This window comes from Oreochromis niloticus, linkage group LG15 (genome assembly GCF_001858045.2).
Source record: "Oreochromis niloticus isolate F11D_XX linkage group LG15, O_niloticus_UMD_NMBU, whole genome shotgun sequence".
NCBI classification, from domain to species: domain Eukaryota; kingdom Metazoa; phylum Chordata; class Actinopteri; order Cichliformes; family Cichlidae; genus Oreochromis; species Oreochromis niloticus.
This window is the reverse complement of record NC_031980.2, coordinates 38,174,263-38,193,955: the sequence shown is the minus strand read 5'-3', so window position 1 is coordinate 38,193,955 and position 19,693 is coordinate 38,174,263. Positions and strand designations below refer to the sequence as shown.

General features: G+C 42.0%; 2 protein-coding genes across 3 annotated transcripts in view; one reads left to right on the top strand and one right to left on the bottom strand.

Annotated features, from left to right (window-relative positions):
* LOC109199848 (uncharacterized) overlaps positions 1-19,693 on the top strand; it is an 827,125-nt gene that overhangs the window by 649,634 nt on the left and 157,798 nt on the right. The gene's annotated exons all lie outside the window — the stretch shown is intronic.
* Positions 7,484-10,643, bottom strand: LOC109199853 (proline-rich protein 36-like). 2 transcript variants are annotated; one of them, XM_025898753.1, is made up of 3 exons: positions 10,565-10,643; positions 10,088-10,478; positions 7,484-9,905 (listed from the first exon to the last, which is right to left on the bottom strand). In XM_025898753.1, exon 3 carries the CDS (start codon positions 9,501-9,503, stop codon positions 8,046-8,048), a length of 1,458 nt encoding a protein of 485 aa, XP_025754538.1. In that variant the 5' UTR covers positions 9,504-9,905; positions 10,088-10,478; positions 10,565-10,643; the 3' UTR covers positions 7,484-8,045. The 2 variants fall into 2 exon arrangements, with proteins under 2 accessions (XP_025754538.1, XP_019210728.1); XM_019355183.2 differs by having other exon boundaries at positions 10,088-10,567.

The window sequence follows — 19,693 nt, the reverse complement described above, 5'->3', positions numbered from 1 at the left end:
AGGCCTGGCATGTGTGCAAAATTTCATGAGTTTTCGAGCATGTTAAAGCCCTCAAAAAGGCAATTCATTTCAATGAAAAATAATAATAATAATAATTAAAGCTGCAAGCAGCGATATGAGGGCCCTCGCACCCCAGCACGTCGAGCCAAGCCCAACTCCTAAAACCAGCACGTCCAATCTGATGTCACATTGATGGAATTCATGCCTAGAACCACCGGCTAACGATTCATCTCATTCAATCATTATTATAGTCGTCCCACTAGGTGGCGCTCTAACCATTACTGACAAATGGGATAATAAACATTTCCGACCTTGAGTCTCATCACGCCTGCGAACTTTGGGAGAGATTGGACATTGTGTTTTTGAGTGACAGCAGATTACTGCTTTTTGGCGAGGGATTGAAACTCCACGTGCCGCCATGGCCACCCCGTTTCCCTGAACGTAAAAAGCTTCGCAATTTAACATCACAAAGGTCTTTAGATTCCACACACAGAAGATCGCGTAAATCTAATGAAATCCCTTGGAGGAGTTCGTCAAAGTATGAGGCCTGAAAAGAGGGGAAAATGTCGCCAAATTTACACATTAATTTTAAAATGGCTGACTTCCTGTTGGATTTGGGATATTGCTCCAAGAGACTTTTTTGTACATCTTGATATCTCCAATAAGCTTGCCAGGTTTCAAACTCATACATAAAACACAGAGCAGGGGCTGTTGTTTTGAAATTTTGTAGGGGGCGCTGTGGAGCCATTTTGCGCTGTTCAAGGAAAATGAACATATAAAAAGAAATCCCTCATCACATTAGAGGTGTGCGCCAAATTTCAAGACTTTTTAAACTTTTCAAGCCCCTCAAAAGCCACTTCATCTTTCATGGTGAACTGCGTTGCCACCAGGGTGCGCCGTTCAGTTTATAGTCACAATTTTCTCACTGAAGCATCAAGAGGGACTGATGGTGATATTCACCGCTTTTGAGGTGGCCACGATGAACCTGTGAAAATCAGTACAACAAAATGAAAGACATGACATTTCCTGGTGCCACTAGGTGGCGCTCTATGTATTCCTGACAATGGGCATATCAATCTGTTCAGGGCGGGTCTGACATAATCCCTGTAAAATCTGGTACTGATCACATTGGATTTCATTGAGTTACACTAATTTGTTTCTTCATGGCGAGACCTCAATGTTCGCCATGCTGCTGGGGTCACACCCTTCAGCGAAAACTCACAGTTTTCTCTGTAACCCAAGACCAATTCCTTAAGGCTTTCCTGGAGAAATTTGAGGCTGCAGATGTCACCCATTACAATACTGTACCCCAAAGTGTAAAACATGACTTATACTGTTCCCACTAGGTGGCGCTGTCCCTGATGTCAAATATGGCAGTTGAAATATGTTCAGGGTGGAGCCTTATCATATGTGTCCACTTTGGTCAAGGTCGGACAATGTATGACAGAACGAGAGGCAATAAGATTTTCATGGCGAGTCATCGAAATTCGCCGTGGCGCCACGGCCTCACCGTATCCCGAAAACTCAAAAGCTCCGCAATTTAACATGGCCCAGGTGTGTAGTTGACACTGACCAAATATGAAGCTTGTACGATGAAATTCCAATGAGGAGTTCGCAAAAGTTCGAGGCATGGAAATGGCAAAATTAGAGCCAAAATGTCACCTTCACTTGCAAATGGCGGACTTCCTGTTGGGTTTGCATCAATGGTCCCACTGACTTTTTTGTTCGTCTTGGCATGATACACATGTGTGCCAAATTTCATACATGTAGCTAAAACGATGTGTTCGTAGGGCTGCATTTAACAAGGCATAGGTGGCGCTCTAGAGCCATTTCCCAGTGCTCATATGTAAAACCATTAAAATATAAAATTTTTCACCAGACCTGGCATGTGTGCAAAATTCCAAGAGTTTTCGAGCATGTTAAAGCCCTCAAAAAGGCCCTTCTTTTGCCTGAATAATAATAATAATAAGAAACGGAGCAGATACAATAGGGCCTTCGCACTCTCGGTGCTCGGGCCCTAATTAAAGCTGCAAGCAGCGATATGAGGGCCCTCGCACCCCGGCGCGTCGAGCCAAGCCCAACACCTAAAACCAGCGCTTCCGATCTGATGTCACATTGATGGAATTCATGCTTTTAACCACCAGCTAACATTTCATCTCATTCAACCATGATTAGAGTCGTCCCACTAGGTGGCGCTCTAACCATTACTGACATATGGCATAACAAACATTTCCGAGGTCGAGTCTCATCACGCCTGCGACCTTTGTGAGAGATTGGACATTGTGTTTGAGTGACAGCAGATTACTGCTTTTGGCGAGGGATTGAAACTCCACGTGCCGCCATGACCACCTTGTTTCCCTGAACGTAAAAAGCTTCGCAATTTAACATCACAAAGGTCTTTAGTTTCCACACACTGGAGATCTCATCAATATGATGAAATCCCTTGGAAGAGTTCGTCAAAGTACGTTGCCTGAAAAGAGGGGAAAATGTCGCCAAAATTACACATTAATTTTAAAATGGCTGACTTCCTGTTGGATTTGAGATATTGCTCCAAGAGACTTTTTTGTACATCTTGACATCTCCTATAAGCTTACAAGGTTTCAGACTCATACATAAAACACAGAGCAGGGGCTGATGTTTTGAAATTTTGTAGGGGGAGCTGTGGAGCCATTTTGCGCTGTTTGACGAAAATGATCACATAACAAGAAAGCCCTCATCACATTGGAGGTGTGTGCCAAATTTCAAGACTTCTTAAACTTTCCAAGCCCCTCAAAATCCACTTCATCTTTCATGGTGAACTGCGTTTCCACCAGGGTGCGCCGTTCAGTTTAAAGTCACAATTTTCTCACTGAAGCATCATGAGGGACTGACGTTAATATTCACCGCTTTTAAGGTTGCCACGATGAACCCGTGAAAATCAGTACAACAAAGTGAAAGACATGACATTTCCTGTTCCCACTAGGTGGCGCTCTGTGTATTCCTGACAATGGGCACATTAATCTGTTCAGGGCGGGTCTGACATCATCCCTGTAAAGTCTGGTACTGATCAGATTGGATTTCATTGAGTTATACTAATTTGTTTCTTCATGGCGAGACATCAAAGTTCGCCATGCTGCTGGGGTCACACCCTTTCGCGAAAAGTCACAGTTTTCACTGTAACCCAAGAACAACTCCTTAAGGCTTTCCTGGAGAAATTTGAGGCTGCAGATGTCACCCATCACTATACTGTACTCCAAAGAGTAAAACATGACATTTCCTGTTCCCACTAGGTGGCGCTGTCCCTGGTGTCAAATATGGCAGTTGAAATATGTTCAGGGGTGGAGCCTTATCATATGTGTGCTCTTTGGTCCAGGTCGGACCATGTATGACAGAATGAGAGGCAATAAGATTTTCATGGCAAGTCATCGAAATTCGTCGTGGCGCCGCCGCCGCTTCACCGTATCGCGAAAACTCAAAAGCTCCGCAATTTAACATGGCCCAGGTGTGTAGTTGGCACTGTCCAAATATGAAGTTTGTATGACCAAATCCCAAGGAGGAGTTCGCGAAAGTACAAGGCATGGAAATGGTAAAATCAGAGCCAAAATATCACCTTCAATCCAAAATGGCGGACTTCCTGTTGGGTTTGCGTCAATGGTCCCATTGACTTTTTTGTTCGTCTTGGCATGATACATACGTGTCCCAGATTTCATACATGTAGCTCCAACCATGTGGTCGTAGGGCTGCATTTTATAAAGCATAGGTGGCGCTCTAGAGCAATTTTCCAATGCTCATATGTAAAACCATTAAAATACGAAATTTTTCACCAGACCTGGCATGTGTGCAAAATTTCATGAGTTTTTGAGCATGTTAAAGCCCTCAAAAAGGCAATTCATTTCAATGAAAAATAATAATAATGATAATAATAATAATAATAATAATAATAATAATAATAAACAGAGCAGATACAATAGGGCCTTCGCACTCTCGGTGCTCGGGCCCTAATAAAATAGAGAGATGCATAAGGCATATTAAGGCTGTGTCATTGTTCAGCCAAGGAAAGTGTGTGAAAAAGTAAATGTCTCCAGCTTGGGAAAGGGTGAAACTGCAGATCACCCCCAGCCCTTGATGGATACAAACTAAAATATAAGTGAAATATAAATAACAAACTATTGTATATTAGTAGTATAGTGGAATACACTAATAAAATATTGTAATATACTATTGTTGTTATATAAAATAAAAAAAAGATAATAACATTAATAATGACATAATATTAATAATAAGAGGCACCTCAGTCAGTTATGATGTGAGGTGGATGATTGTTAAAAGTAGTCTGAATCAAGCTTAAGGTTTGCTCAAACTCAGTACAATGATATATGAGATGAAGAAAATAAGGAAAATACCTAAACTAATCAAGTACATAGAGACACTTGACCTGATTGAAAACCTGTCATCCTAGATGAGACTTTGTTGAGATGAAGAGCAAACCTATACTAACAACTAATAAGCCAAACCCTGTATACAACAGCTAAAAGCTACAAGATTGAGAAGCTGAATTAAATATGTGGACACTACCGAGCTAATGAGCAAGTTACACATTTTTTATTTTTATTTGTTTTTTAGAGCAGAAGCTGCGTATTGAAGCTCACACATGCAGCTGTCTATGAGTTCAGTTTTTTCCTCACACTTCTGCTTTGTTTCTGGCAGCAGCTTTTTCTTTTTGTGTCCTGACTCATGTGTGTAAAGCCTTCATGCCATCGGCAATTTGTTTTTGTTTGTTTGTTTTGTTGGTTTGAAAAACAAATTTGTGATCATACTTGTGGATCACAGTGAAACATAATGATTAGGCATATGATTTACTGTCTAGTTTTAGAGCTGTGAGCAATGCATCCACATAGAGATTAAAAGTATACTTTATATGAAGCTGCTATAGAAAGAATGGAACCTTGTGGGAAAAGTTCACATAAAGAAGTTTTTTAAAATCCTAACTTAGAAGTTTGAAATATGTAAGATGTGTGAGTTCTTTGAAAAAATAGAAATGACCTAAATGCCTTAAGTAAAAATGTAGTGTTGCATCTACAAAGAAAAAAAGCAGAAGAAGCATTCAGTAACTTGAAACTAGCATTACAGATTAATATAGTTTAGCATTGCCTGACATTGTTTTAGGGCACACTCTGATCATCAGAGTACCCCACGCAGTGACTTCAATTTTAATCTAAGCCAATTTGTCTTACCTCACACATGCGAGACAACTCTCATATGTTGGAATCTTACTGTCGCAATCACACATTAGAATTGATAAGTGTGGTCAGCTGAACCCGAGCACGCTTTTGGCCTCACCTGAAGAAGGTCATCCACACTGCCGTATGAAAAAAATTAGATGAGGAGACAAAGCCATGTGGTAACATTTACAGCACACCACAAGCTGGTTTCACTGACGTTTTTGTAGACGGCTCAGCGTCTAAAAATGGCCCAGGTTATGCGATAACTACAACAGACAGAGTTGTTGAAGCGAAACCGTTGACATCCTCACACTCGCAGGCCAAGATATAAATATATATATACAGTGACAGCCAGCATGTTTTTTCAGCAGTACATCACTTTGCAAAAATTTGGCAGAACAGAGGAATGATTACATCTACTGGACACCCAGTACAACATGGAAATCTTCTGAAGACACTATTAGAAGTAATAATATTGCCAAAACAGTTAGCATTATGTAAATGTGCTGCACATCAGAAAGATAAATCTGAAATAACTAAAGGCAATAACTTTGCAGATCAAGCAGCTAAGTTAGCCACACAACAAACTGTAGACACATTAATATCTGCATCCACCATGCAAATATCACTTGATGTACTTAAAGATGAACAAAAAGCAGCACCAACCACAGAACAGAAGAAATGGTTAAAGTGTGGAGCACAACTAGAAAATGATCTTATGACTTGTGAAGGAAAACCAATACTTCCTAAATCCCTACACAGAACAGCAGCATTAGTGACCCATGTGTCATCAGGAGGGATCATTAATACACACTTTTATACTCTAAATTGAAACTTCAGCAAAGGAATTTGTGAGGACATGCATGATCTGTCAAAAACACAATTCACAAGGCAATCTGAGGACAAAAAGAGGACATTTCCCCACACCACCTCATCCATTTCACACCATTCACGTGGACTTTATTGAATTAAGTGAAAGTCAAGGCTCAAAATACGCTCTAGTGATTATAGACGTATTCTCAAAATGGCCAGAGATTTATCCAGTGAAAAAAGCAGATGCAACCTCAGTTGCAAAAAGTGAACCTCTAGACAAATCTGTCAGAGAAACAACTCTGGCAGAATGGATGACAAAACTACTAGAAAATAAGGATATTGTTTTGAACAATAAACTGCCGTACGACTCTTCTCCAGTCTCTTGCAGGTTGAAACCAGGCGATTGGGTCCTATTATGGGTGTTCCAGAGGAGAAATTGGAGCTCGCCTCGCTGGGAGGGCCCATACCAAGTGTTATTGACAACACCCACAGCCTGTAAAATTGCAGAGAGACCCTCCTGGATACATCAGAGCCACTGCAAAAAGGTTGAGGTCCCAGGAAGCCCCAACACCAAGGAGGAAGCACATTAGGGAAGTCTCACCCACACTTGATTGCTTCAGGGGTGAGGGAGTAAGTGCTGATTGGGCCCCCGTAGGGAATTGCCCACACTTTAATCTCCATCTGATCAACTTTAGGGCAAGCCAAGTGACAGGGTGTGACAGACCTGTGTGCAACCATGGGAAGGGGGACCCTCTTGGTTACCTTGACTATGAAGCTCACCATACAAGACCACAGCTGAACCACAGAGAAAGACTGTTATGTCTGCTCGCACATGCCGAGCACATTAACACAACCATATATGGGAAACACCCTGGAACAAGTGCACCAATTCTGATCTCCGATCACACCTTCAGAATGACTTTTGTAAAGTGCACAACAACATCAACATCCTCATCCAGGAAGAAACGCTCAACTTTAACAGGTTTTAAAGAGACTGTTGATCGGCGTTGGAGTTTCCTGGTTTTATTTTGCTTTTCTTTATTTGAGTTATTCCTTGTTTAAAAGCTGTAATCTCACAGATGATAAGTTTGTCACTCACAGCATACGCAGATGTACCAAAACCGATGAAGATCATGAAGTTTGTAAGATGAAGATGAAGTGCAACTAATGATGTAGTAACTGACAATGTGAAAGACAAGTTGTTACTAACTGATAACATGTACATTTCATTTCTCTGATAAACAGGAGGAAATGTTAAATGTTAAAAGAAAATTGTACATAATGTGATCAGCTACATGAAATGTGCTCTTTTATGGATCACTAAGCAAACCGCATGTCTACGTGACTTTTCACCTAATAACTTTTGTGATGATGAACTTATTTACCAATTAACAGCTTCCTCTTTCTCTAAGAACATGCAGATTTAGAAAAGGGGAACCTCAGCTCTGAATTCTTAGAATAACTCTGTTTTATTTGCGCACACACACACACACACACACACACACAGAAAAGTATAAATAAAGCACGCAGACAGTGATGAGACGCAGGTCGTGCGTCCATGACTGCCCTCACGAGTGAAAGACAACTGCAGTGTTTGTGTTTTCTAACTCAGGTGTCTCAAGCTGAAGAACTGCGGGGTGATTTAAAGAAATCCCCTGTCAGATAAACAAACAGGTAAATGAACCTCGCCTGTCATCTAAAAACATTCATCACTTCATGTCTTAAATGACAGTACTTAGATCACACAGTTTTTTTGTGCCTGTATAAAAGAGTTTGCAGTCAGGAGATTACAGCGAGACAGAAGATGCAACACGTGTTTGCTGCCTCGTCTGACCTTGTCTGACCTCTGATTAAAGCAGTTTAAATATTCCGAATTGACTGCTGGGTTATTTAGAATCAGTCATTTATAAGCACACCGCGTCAGCTGCAGCGTCATCATTTTCCAAAAGCTTAGCCATGATTCCAGTCAAACATTATAATTGTGGCAGACCCCTCCAAACTAAACAAAAACAACCCCATCAGTCCAAAAGTTCAACCAGTCCATAGGACCAATCGTGATCCCCGCGACGGCCGCATAACAGCCAACTGCGGTCCAGGCGGTAGCGACAAAACAGTTTTGGTGGCCGACCCGATGGACGGCAACAGTGGCAAAACAGCCACGGCCCTGGTGGAGGCAATATGGCCGCTCTGGTGAGCGGCCAGGGATCTGATGGCACCCTCGAAGTAGCTCCGATGGCTGACCACGGATCCAGGGCGGCAAAACGGTTGAGGTGGGCAGCCGTGGACCTGGCAGCGGCGATGTTGCAAGTCCGGCAGCCGACCACAGGTCTGGTTGTGGTGAAGCAGCTCCAGCGGCCGACCATGTAACAGCTCTGATGGGCAACGGCGAAGCACGGTAGATGGTTTGCGACGTGCAGGCTGTGCTAGACGTGGACGTGCAGGCCCCTTCGGGGCGCTGACCTCCTGGTCGGGCAGAGCGGGTCCCTCCGGCAGCGCCGCAGCTGCCGGCGGTTGAGTCGATGGTGATGATGGTGATATGGCAGCTGCAGGCGGTGGAGATGTTGGCAGTGTACCAGCCACCGGCGGTAGATTGGGCAGTGATGCAGCAGCAATAGGCAGGTGAAGTGATGGTGGTGTGGTTACTGCAGACTGCTTAGCTACAGGCTGGGCAGCAGGCTGGGCTACAGTAGGCGGTGCTAACAGTTGAACTGACGACGGAACAGACTGCACTGGAGATTGAGCTCGTGGCAACACAGGAAACTGAGCTACTGACTGTAGTGACGTTTGTGGGTGAAGTTGAGCAGGTGGGTGAGTGGCTGACTGAGCTAATTGCTGAGTTTCATGCTGAGCTGGCGGCTCTGAGTGCTCTGGCCACACCTCAGAGTTTCCTAAATTAGAGTGCCCTAATTCAGGATGTGCAATTTCAAAGTCCACTAAAACAGCTACACTGTCCACAGTCTGCTGAATCAGCTCACTTGATCTCCCCGCCAAGGTCAAAGGCGGCAGTGTGGGGAATTCTGGTTGCAAACTCTCCAGAGGTCCAGGGGCGGTTCCAGAACCATGTTCACCCTCAGAATAGACCCCGGGATGAGTTCCCAACTTTAACGCAGTCCAGTTATCAGCCACACAAACAGTCTGAAAATCCACAGCCTTGGTGTTAATGGGCTCTAGTTTAAAATCTCCAGGCTCAAAATGAGCACAAGAAAAACAGTTCCCATCACTCCCTGAACAACACTCCTCCCTAGCATGAATAGTCACTGTTTCAACAGGTAATGACAAAATGTCTCGGTTACTCACAACAGGTTCACAATTAGTAACTACAGGGCCCACTGAGAGTGAGCTGACAGCCACTGAACTAACAGTCTCCAGGCCCACTGACCCAGAGAAACCCACAGGGGACAGGTTAGCCAAAACCTCTCTCTCTCCACTTTCAGCAGGCTTAGCATTGCTAGCGAGTGCAGGAGAAACAGCCTTCATTTTCTTGTTCATAGCAAGTGGAGTTACAACTATGGTGAGTCTGAATTACTCACTGCGGAGCCTTGCACTGCTGATGCAGAATCAGCGGATTCTTCTGAAGCTACAGGAGTGAGATGAGATTTGGTTTGACGATGGCGCGGGCGCCGTCTCCTCCGAGAAGGTGGGGCCGCGTGTATGGAAACTGTCCCCTCCTGATTATCTGCATTTTTATCCTCTGTGACAGGATTTATTAAAACAACAGAGTCCTGTCTACTTACTGAGGTGACTAGCACTGCCGGTCATTTGTCTGCTGCCTCAGCAGATGTTGAAGGAGTGAGAGGAGATGGGGTAGGGTGCTGATGGCGAGGGAGCCGTCTTCCCTGCAGTGGAGGGTCCAACAAGTGAGAAGCGAGCGACGGTGGAGAAACTGTATGCCTGTGAAGAAAAAAAAAACAGGCAGCAAGGGCTCCCAGGCATCCTTGCCTGGACTCCCCAAACCAAACAGCTCAAAGCTGGAGCTTGCCCTCAGCACGGTTACAATTTGAATTAGGTTTTTTAATGTCCAAAGAGCTCATTGAAGAGGTAGTGGATGACAGGAAAGTATCAAAAAACACTACCTGTATGTGTCTCTGATGTTGATTTGCAGCCTGGATTACGCTCCGGGGGTAACTCCAGAGCTGGGTGAGCAACTCCTCCTCTGAGGTGACATTTCAGTCTGCTGAGCCCATTATGGTGGGATTATTCTGTCACAGTCAGCGATGGCAGACTGTGGAGTTGAGGAAAGTTGGACCCAAACGCTGGACTCTTATAGTGAAGGACAGTGGTTTTATTTAAAGTGAGTGGAAAAAAACAACAACTATGTACAAATCCAGCAGTGTGGCTCCCGTGGCGATTCCTCTGTGAATCCCACACAGTGCACATGTCCATAAACAGTGAAAAGGTGACAATTCCAAAACTCGATTCCGCTCCGTGATTTCCCCTCGTGACGACGCTCCTCGCTCCCAACTCCTGGTGACACAAAAAAAACACAGCTCAGCAGGACACCCACGGTAGCGATGTCGTTCACATAACACTTATCAATGGAGGTACTTTACAGGTTTGACATAGTATAATCCCATGCTGACTGGAGCACCGCCACCTTCTTAAATAGGACGCTCTTGATGAGGCCATCAGCTGCAGCTGGTGAAGGCTAACAAGCGGCAGGTGTGGCAGCCCCCAGTGCGGGAACACTTCCGGGTTGCAGTCCCCTCAGCGACCCAAAACATCTGGGAGCGCATATGACCACACACACAGGGAGAAGTAGGAAAAAAAGGAGAGAAAACCACCAAAAACACAACATACGGAAAAATAAACATATACAAAAAAAATACATGAGCCCTGGGTCCTTAAATGGTAAATGGCCTGTATTTATATAGCGCTTTACTAGTCCCTAAGGACCCCAAAGTGCTTTACATATCCAGTCATTCACCCATTCACACACACATTCACACACTGGTGATGGCAAGCTACATTGTAGCCACAGCCACCCTGGGGCGCACTGACAGAGGCGAGGCTGCCGGACACTGGCGCCACCGGGCCCTCTGACAGTAGGCAACGGGTGAAGTGTCTTGCCCAAGGACACAATGACCGAGACTGTCCAAGCTGGGGCTCAAACCGGCAACCTTCCGATTACAAGGCGACCTCCCAACTCTTGACCCAGGCCATGACAGATTGATTGAAATGATGGACAAAAAAAGAACATAAATCAGATTGCTATAATAAACTGGAGGAATAATTTAACCCAGATAAAAGCTAATCACTCACATTACAAAACTTAATGGATATGTCGTTAAAGGTTCGAGGTCGTGTCTACTTTAATTCAGGAGACTAATTTCATGCATTGTTTGGGCAATTTCTGGTTCAGGGAGTTCAAATAGTGCAATTCTGGCTGAAAAGATTATTTCAGCACATCTTGTGCTGCAATTACTGCTTCTGTTCATCGTCCCCTCCAAATGCACTTTGGAAGTAGAGTTATTATATCCAACAAAAGGACTACATAATCAACTTTGGACATTTCAGCAATTGCCATTCTGCCTTTGGTACATTGTGTGTATGTTTTAGATATAAAACTTGTCAAATTATAATCTGTAAACAACTTCAGAAAAAAAAACCCTCCCTTACATTTGGCTCAACACTTTGAGCCAAATGTAAGGGAGAGCCAACAGTACAGAGTCCTATCAGAGTGACAGAATTCTGTACTTTGCCACAACACATTTAGCTACACAAAGGTGTCACATTATCAGTATTAGTTGTAATTAGATGTAAAGTCCACTTCAGGCTAAGTCATCAGTTTTCCTATTTTCAGTGCTAGGTGCAGTGAAATGTTAGGCTGTGGCTCAATTGGTGGAGTTCTCCTGTAATCCGTGGCCTGCTTGGCTTACACACTAAGTTCCTAATAGCAGACAAACGCCTTGGGTAGCAGCTCTTCTCACACCGCTGGTGAGGGTGTGAATGTGTGAATAAGAGACTAGGTGGGTATTTTATAAAACTTTTGAGGTTAAAAGGAGCTGTGAAAGTGCAGACCATCTACCATTTAAAATGTTCACATTATGATCTTTTCCTGCTCATTTCCATCGATCTTTTTACAGATTCTTCTTCATCTCTGGGGGGGGGTTGTGTTTGTTTTCTGTGAAACAGATTAGGGTGATCAACAATGCAGCTATAGCTCACCCAGAAAACAAACAGAACCAGCAGATTCCTAGCTTTGACTTTAGCATACTACTGTGTTTATTTTTAAGTCTTTTTGACAGTAACACAGGATCATGGGATACGCATTCAAAGCTTTTAGGCCATTTAGTGGATGTATGGAAAGAATAAGTACTTAAATCTCTCTAAAATGCTTCTGAGAAATAGCTAGACTAACAGCTGTACAACTGAATGAGCTACAAGGAGCAATTTCATAAATAATGAATAATCAAAACAGCATTACACCCTATACAGTTTATCAATATTGAACAAACCTCTTTTCCTTTTTCTCTCTAGAGGCACAGACCAGTAGGAGGCAGGGATGTTGGACTTTCTGCACCAGGTCAAACATATCAGCTTGACTGTTGTTAAAAGAGGAGGAGGTGACCCCATAATAAGATTTGGGGAAGGTGTAGCCAAATCCTGATTGGGTAAAAATCATTTAGCCACCTTAAAGAGGGCCATTGTTATTTTTAATATATTTAGAGAGTCAGATATTTTGAATTTAGCTGAGATTGATTGCATCTGACCACAAATGACAAAATTAATGCTGCATATATAAAAAAAAGAAATGACAGCAACAGTAGGGTGTTTACAACATCTCACTCATCTCTGTGACACAGTCCTCAGGGAGCGATGAGAAAAGTGATGAGGCAGAGACATTAAACACATTAAACCACTTTCATCTGACAGTAATCGAAATCCTGATTTTCACTGAATTATGCATGCTCTTCCAGTTATTACCTTAGAGGAAGGAGGAGATAAATAAAACTCAGGAAGTAAGCCGTCTGTTTGCAACCGGAATCATCACACACTGTGTTGGATCGTTGCTGCTGTTCTTACTATTATATTCCCAGAGCAGACATTGGAAAACAGGGAGGGAAGAAATATTTGTACTCTGTACCTGGAAAAAACAAAACAAAAACTATTTTATGGTTTTGGAAGATCAACACTCAAGAATCTGTGTAATGAACTGAACATATGATTGCATTACACTAAACCAAGAACACTTGTTTGCAGTCACTTGGTCTTATTTATATCAATACGGTCTATCTCTTTTAGCTCACAGAAGGATAAGCAACATCTATGTGTGGGAAGCAGCAGGCACTGTTCACAGCATATGTGCATCACACTTCAGCTGTGTAGCAAGCAGATTGTGGACCCAAATTCAGGACTCGGGACACAGGAATTAAAGGGGAAGAAAATCCAATCCTACATGGCCCTGTGTGATTACTTTTCCATCATGTAGTTTTGGATTTTATTTCCCCCAGCCTAGGCCTCCCATGCTACTCAAGGTCCATTCCCCAGGAGTTGAGGAACCAGGACACACTTATTTAAAACGGGCTAGTGGAACAAGAAGGCACAAGTGGACAAGGGATGAGAATAAGGTGCAGTTTTAATGCTACTACACAAATTACATGAAGCATGAAGAGGAAGTTGGACCTTTGGAATCTTTGACACCCAACATCTAGACCAGGGGTCCCCAATCCCAGTCTGCGAGGGCCGGTGTCCCTGCAAGTTTTAGATCTCACCCTGGGTCAACACACCTGAATCACATTATTAGTTCATTACCAGGCCTCTGGAGAACTTCAAGACATGTTGAGAAGGTAATTTATCCATTTAAATCAGCTGTGATGGATCAAGGACACATCTAAAACCTGCAGGACACCGGCCCTCGTGGACTGGGATTGGGGACCCCTGATCTAGACTAATGGCAAAACAACTAGTAGCTCAGTGTTCCAACATCCAGAGGAAGCAACTGCTTTCACAACTAGATATCGACAAGGTATAACAGAAATGTTATGGCAAGGGGAAGTCAGGACATCAGGTCAGGAGGAAGATATCATCACCCCAACCCAGGTACCAAGCCACAAGAACACCTGGTGCATTGAAGGCACTGAGTGCAAGAGCAGGATCGTGGATAAGCTAGAAACCTGGCCCTTGGCTGATAACCAAGACTACGTGAAGATCAAGGCAGCACAGAAGGATGTTAGCCAACTATTGGAGCTGCAGAAAGGTGTGAAGAAGGGATACCTAAGAAGTACAGCAATTGCGCCACAGTGCTGAGCTAAAGAATTGTGATGTGTGTGGAAAAACTGTTAATTGTGCTGAAGATTTGTGCCAAAAGAGCTCGGCTAACCACGCTGAGGATTTTGATGACACTGTCGTGACACTGTCCATCCCAAACCTCCACTGGAGATGGAGGAATACTGGAAGAGCATACAGGAGAAGGGCACAACATCAATACTTAGTGGCTAGTGGATCTAATAGCAATCTCCCTGAACAGGATCCAGTAATTATCACCTTTGCAGACATCCAAGAGAGAATTATTAGCTAACAAAGCTAAGATAACAAAAATACTGTGCAAAACCCTCAAGCTCCCAGGCCTCTGGTAGAGGACCCAAACCTTATCCCAAAGGATGAAGACCACTTGCAGGGTGAGTGTGGAAATAAATGTAAAACATATATGCACACACAATGTTTTCTAGTGTAGTGGTTGGATACTAATGTGCAATGATACATGCTGCTATTGATATGTACATACCCCATATGATGCTAAATACCAAAAGTGAAAGGGGAAATGTTGGCAAATGCTAATCTGCTAATTCATGGGATGCACCTCCATCATCCTCCAAGCCTTCCTTGCTAATGTAAGAGAGAGAACTTTTTCACTCCACCTTCCCTACTTCAAAAATGTTGATTGAGAAGGTTAGCAAGAGGAAACATCTGTTATGATGATAATAACAGAAGGTAATTTACTTGCTAATGCTAGCTGTGTTTCCATACAAAGTGCATATCCTAACTGATCAGAGCAGTGAAAGAAGAGCCAGTGGCAGCTTGCCTTGCATGCTGGTCTCCCATGAGTTTACGATGAAAGACGATGAAAGAGGTTTATTTACAATGTGCATATGCAAACCACAAGAAAAAAGCTTCTGGCTTCTCAGCTTGCCCAGCTCAAGTCAGTCAAATAAACAGAGCGGTGACAAAATAGTAGTAATGTAAAGGATGAATGCAAACAGGCGAGGAACTTTTATCATAGTGTTGTCTGAAATGAAAGCAGAGAGGTCACTTTATTTTGCAAATTTTCATTTATGTCTAATTTTAGATTGGACAAGTCATACACTGTTTGCCACACTTTTCCTGATGGAGTGCCACTGCTACAAAGTAGCACAAGTTTAAGGAGAAAAAAATACAGCAATAATGTAATTAATAGCACCAAAAAAAAGAGGTCTGAGTAGGTTTTTCATCACTATCTGGTGCTTAAATGCAACTCTGTTTAAAGAGTGGAAGGAGCAGTGAATGAATGACAACAACATTTTTTGTCAACTCTGTTCTGCTCGTGTCTCGTCTACCATTCCACCCGACAGTCTGGTCTTGACTTGGTCTTCATTGTTCTGCCTCATGCATGGGGAGGCTGCTTTGTAACAATGGCAGGCTGCATTTCTCTTCATCCTGAATAACAGCAGTGCCACTGATGGAATGTGTTGTAAACAAGTGAATTTAATGAAATATCTTATCAGTGGCGCTCACTTGCCACTGGGGACACCCAGTGTCTAATGCAGCAATTAATTCTGCAAATGAGTTATGAGTGAGTTATGCAAGGCAATATTGCCCATTACAGCTGGGCTGATTGCATTATAGCTGGGATCTAATTGAGATGCCAGAGCCACAGAGGAGAAGTTGTTGAGGATTTATAGAAGACCAACAACAAGAGGCACAGTGAAGCACTCAGGCATAAGTTTCAGCAATGATATTGCAGATACACAAAAAGTCAGAACAGATGACAAAGCTGAAAACCTACAATAAGCAAATAATATCAGTCTTTTACAGTATAATCCTTAAAGGCTTGTGTCATCCGTTTGTGTCATCCAACAATAAGATGTGTTTGTCGTCACGTTTCATTATTGTCTAAGTCATAGCTGGCTGAGCTGTGCAGTCATTGTGACGCTTATCTCAGGTGAGTGACATATGATTTATTGCTGTAGAAAATCTGCTTATACCAGTCCAAACACTGAAATAGTTGCACGCATGTGTCACATTTTATATCACTTGTCTCAGTGAATAAAATTATTATTTTGACATCATGTGAGTGTTTTGGTTTAACTAATGATTCTGCAAAATGAAAAATTGTCTTGGCTTACACTTGAAAGACATTATTTAGTTTTTTTGGACCACCCATCACTCCGTCTGCTATCCTAAAAAGAATAGAGAAAGATATTTAGAGGGAATGTGGGAACTTTACTGACTTGACTGGAAAACTGAGGATGTCAGTAGACTGTGATGTTGTTAGCCTGGTTTAGACTTTGTAGCATCATAACAAGTACTCACAACACAATTCTCTGTATTGAGTCAATTATTATTATTCTGTCACAGATAAATACAAAACAGCAGAGAAAAACTAGCCAAACATGTATAACCAAATTGGACAGTACTGAACAAGCCAATAAAGACTGGTGTGGGCTGAGTTGACAAAATGAGTAGTTGCATTTCTAGGGAGGTACACGTCAGGTTACACCTTGGATTTTGCAGTTGTGATGTAGCTATGTAGATTTCCCACTGAAGCACAAAATCCACGGTAAGGTGACAACTCCTGCCTCTTTGTGTCTTGTTTGACCTCACTTTTAGCTTACATTTAGGACTGGAGACCTGTTGACAACTCTAAAAAGAGTATTTGCTGACCCAGTATGAAGTTTTTTGTTAAAGCCTCACGCATGCAGAACAAGAGACCCGTCAGTAACTCCTTGGTAACTTGAGGTGCCTTGAGACCTGTTGGCAATCACTAACAAAAAACTTTGTATTCAGACTAGTTAGACTTAACTGAGGTCAGTTTTTAGCATCTTCCTTTACAGATCCATGCTTGCATCAATAAAGGACAAAAAATAACTTTCCAGCTGCTTATAACACTACTTTATAAGTGACTGTTGCAGCTCACCTAATGTAATGCATCATATTTGCACAAATTAACATCCTAATTGGAGCATCTCAGTCAGGACATCCTTCTATAATTCATCTATTCGTTGATCTCAGGGGGCACATTATGAGGTCTCAAATGGTGTTTTATTTCCACGATGAGTTTTATTGTTTTTTTTCTTTTCTCTTGTTTTCTGTTTACAGATGCATTAAACTGCAGTTTCCAATTTAGATTTAAAGTATCCCTTGTGAAAAGATGAAGACATTCCCACCTTGTGATCAGTTCCTCTTTTTTTATTCACATGCAATAAGAGAACATTTTCTTAAACTAAAGCTCAGAGTTTTAAAGCAGCCTTTAATATGTTAAATCCAGAACAATACTTCCACACAGGCATTTCACCATGAAACCATGATGATATTAGATACACATTTTAAAGTAATAATGTTGCTATAGTTGGACATATAAAACAAATTAGAATATATGCTTCGTGAGTATAATGCAAGTAAAACTGTTAAACTCTGATAGTAGACGCTTATAAAGATTGAAATAGGATGAAATGAATGAAAAGCATAATGAGTAGTACATCAAAGTGTAAGCTTTTATTTGTAGTTTCTTACAATATTATAGACAAAACGCTGTAGGGGAACTGTTTGAGTGCATAATGTCCAAAGATTAGAGGCTCAAAAGTAATTGGACACTTTCACCTTTACATCACATTTAGATCGTGGTTTAGTTTGTGAAAATGAGGAGGAACTGCAGCACAAACACTAGATTGGGCCACTGACACACCTTAATGAGCCCTGGAGTCAAGTGCAAACAGCACACAGTATTGCTCCCTTACTCAGGTGAGACCCGGGAAGAAGAACCTGAGTGCCAGGAACATAAAACATAACTCAAACAGTCTGTCATAAATGTATGTGATGCCACAGTTTATTTATTTGTTCATTTTCAGGTGTTTCAGTTTAAAAAACAAACAAACAAAACAAAGCAAAGAAAAATATTATTACATGAAAATACTTTGAACTTATCACAAAACTGTTTTCATGTCTTGTCAGATGCATTAATTAACATTCTTCATTGTTGGCAGAAAGTCATTAGAAAGAAATACACACCATCGCTTACATTTAAAATACATGAAATGCCTTTGCAACACTGTGCTTTGTTGAAGACACTTTGGCAATATACTGTAGGCAGTCCCAGTGCTGTCAGCAGCACTCTCCTTTCCATCAGAGCAGAATACTGAGGCATCTGTGAGCAGAGATGGGCAGTAACGCGTTACTTGTAACGCGTCACTGTAATCTGATTACTTTTTTCAAGTAACGAGTAATGTAAGGGATTACTATTGCAAAAACGGTAATTAGATTACCGTTACTTTCATGTAGGAACGCTGCGTTACTGCGTTACTAAAACCGTGATTTTTTGCGAGAATGTCTCATGACAGTGACGTAAGCGAGTGCGACGTTCGTGACAACAGCTGTGTGCAGATCAACAATGGATAATATATCAAGTGCGGGAGAGAGTATGAGCGTGCAGCGTTTAAAGCGTGGAAGTACTGACCTTACTTTGAGTTTGATTCCATAAAAAGTGACAAAAACATTAGTGTCCGTTGTGCGTGGGAAGAAAACTTCTTTTTACAGCAAAAAACCCCTAAACTTCCAGGCAAGCACCGAGTGCACTACGACGTAATGTGAAACTCACAGAGAAACTCGCGGATTCTTCCACTGACCGCCGCGGCACACCTGCACCAGGGCAAACCTCCGCCTACCCCAGTCCTGCTTTACAGGTGAAAATAGAGCAACAGGACCGCTGAGTCTTTGATTTTATTTATTTTCTGCTGTGTTTTACTTGCATCTATTACAAAGAGTGTAAACACAAAAAAATATTTTATTTTATGTGCTGGAATGTGCAGAAAATAGGTTTAAATGTTAAACAAATTTCTTCCAGTCAGAGAATGTTGCATATAATTAAATTTTTGCTTGATGCATAAAATTAAAAGATTTAAAGTTTAAAGTTTTAAAAAGAGACGTTTCCATTTGATTACATTTTGTATGATGGATTATGCAGAAAAAGTAGAATTGGGCTGAAAGATCTATTGCTTTATCACCTATTCAGGTTGTAAATCGTGTTTTTTAAAAAGTAACTAAGACTACGTTCACACTGCAGGTCTTAATAAAAAATCCGATTTTTTTGTCTGCTTGTTCACACTACAAATAAAATGTGACAGCAAACGCGCTCTAGTGTGAACGCTCAAAGCGGCCCGCATGCGCAAAAGAAGACGTCACACACAACGCACTGTTTAGACCCAGAGCAAACAGTATTGTTTGACTGATGGCCCTTAATATAAAGACTTCAGACTTTACGTTTCCCATTTTTTGCTTTAAGTTATTTTGTTATTTACATAATAATGTAAATAACCTAATAATGATGCTTATTGCTGTTTTAGAGGAGCGGTGCTTCAAAGGATAGTTGCAGATTTCTGTCAGAATCTGCAGATTATACAGTACAAATAAAATGTCCACGTTGTCTTCCCAACAGTTTCACTGACATCTACACTGGATGGCCAGGAAGCGTTCGCGATGTCTTCTCG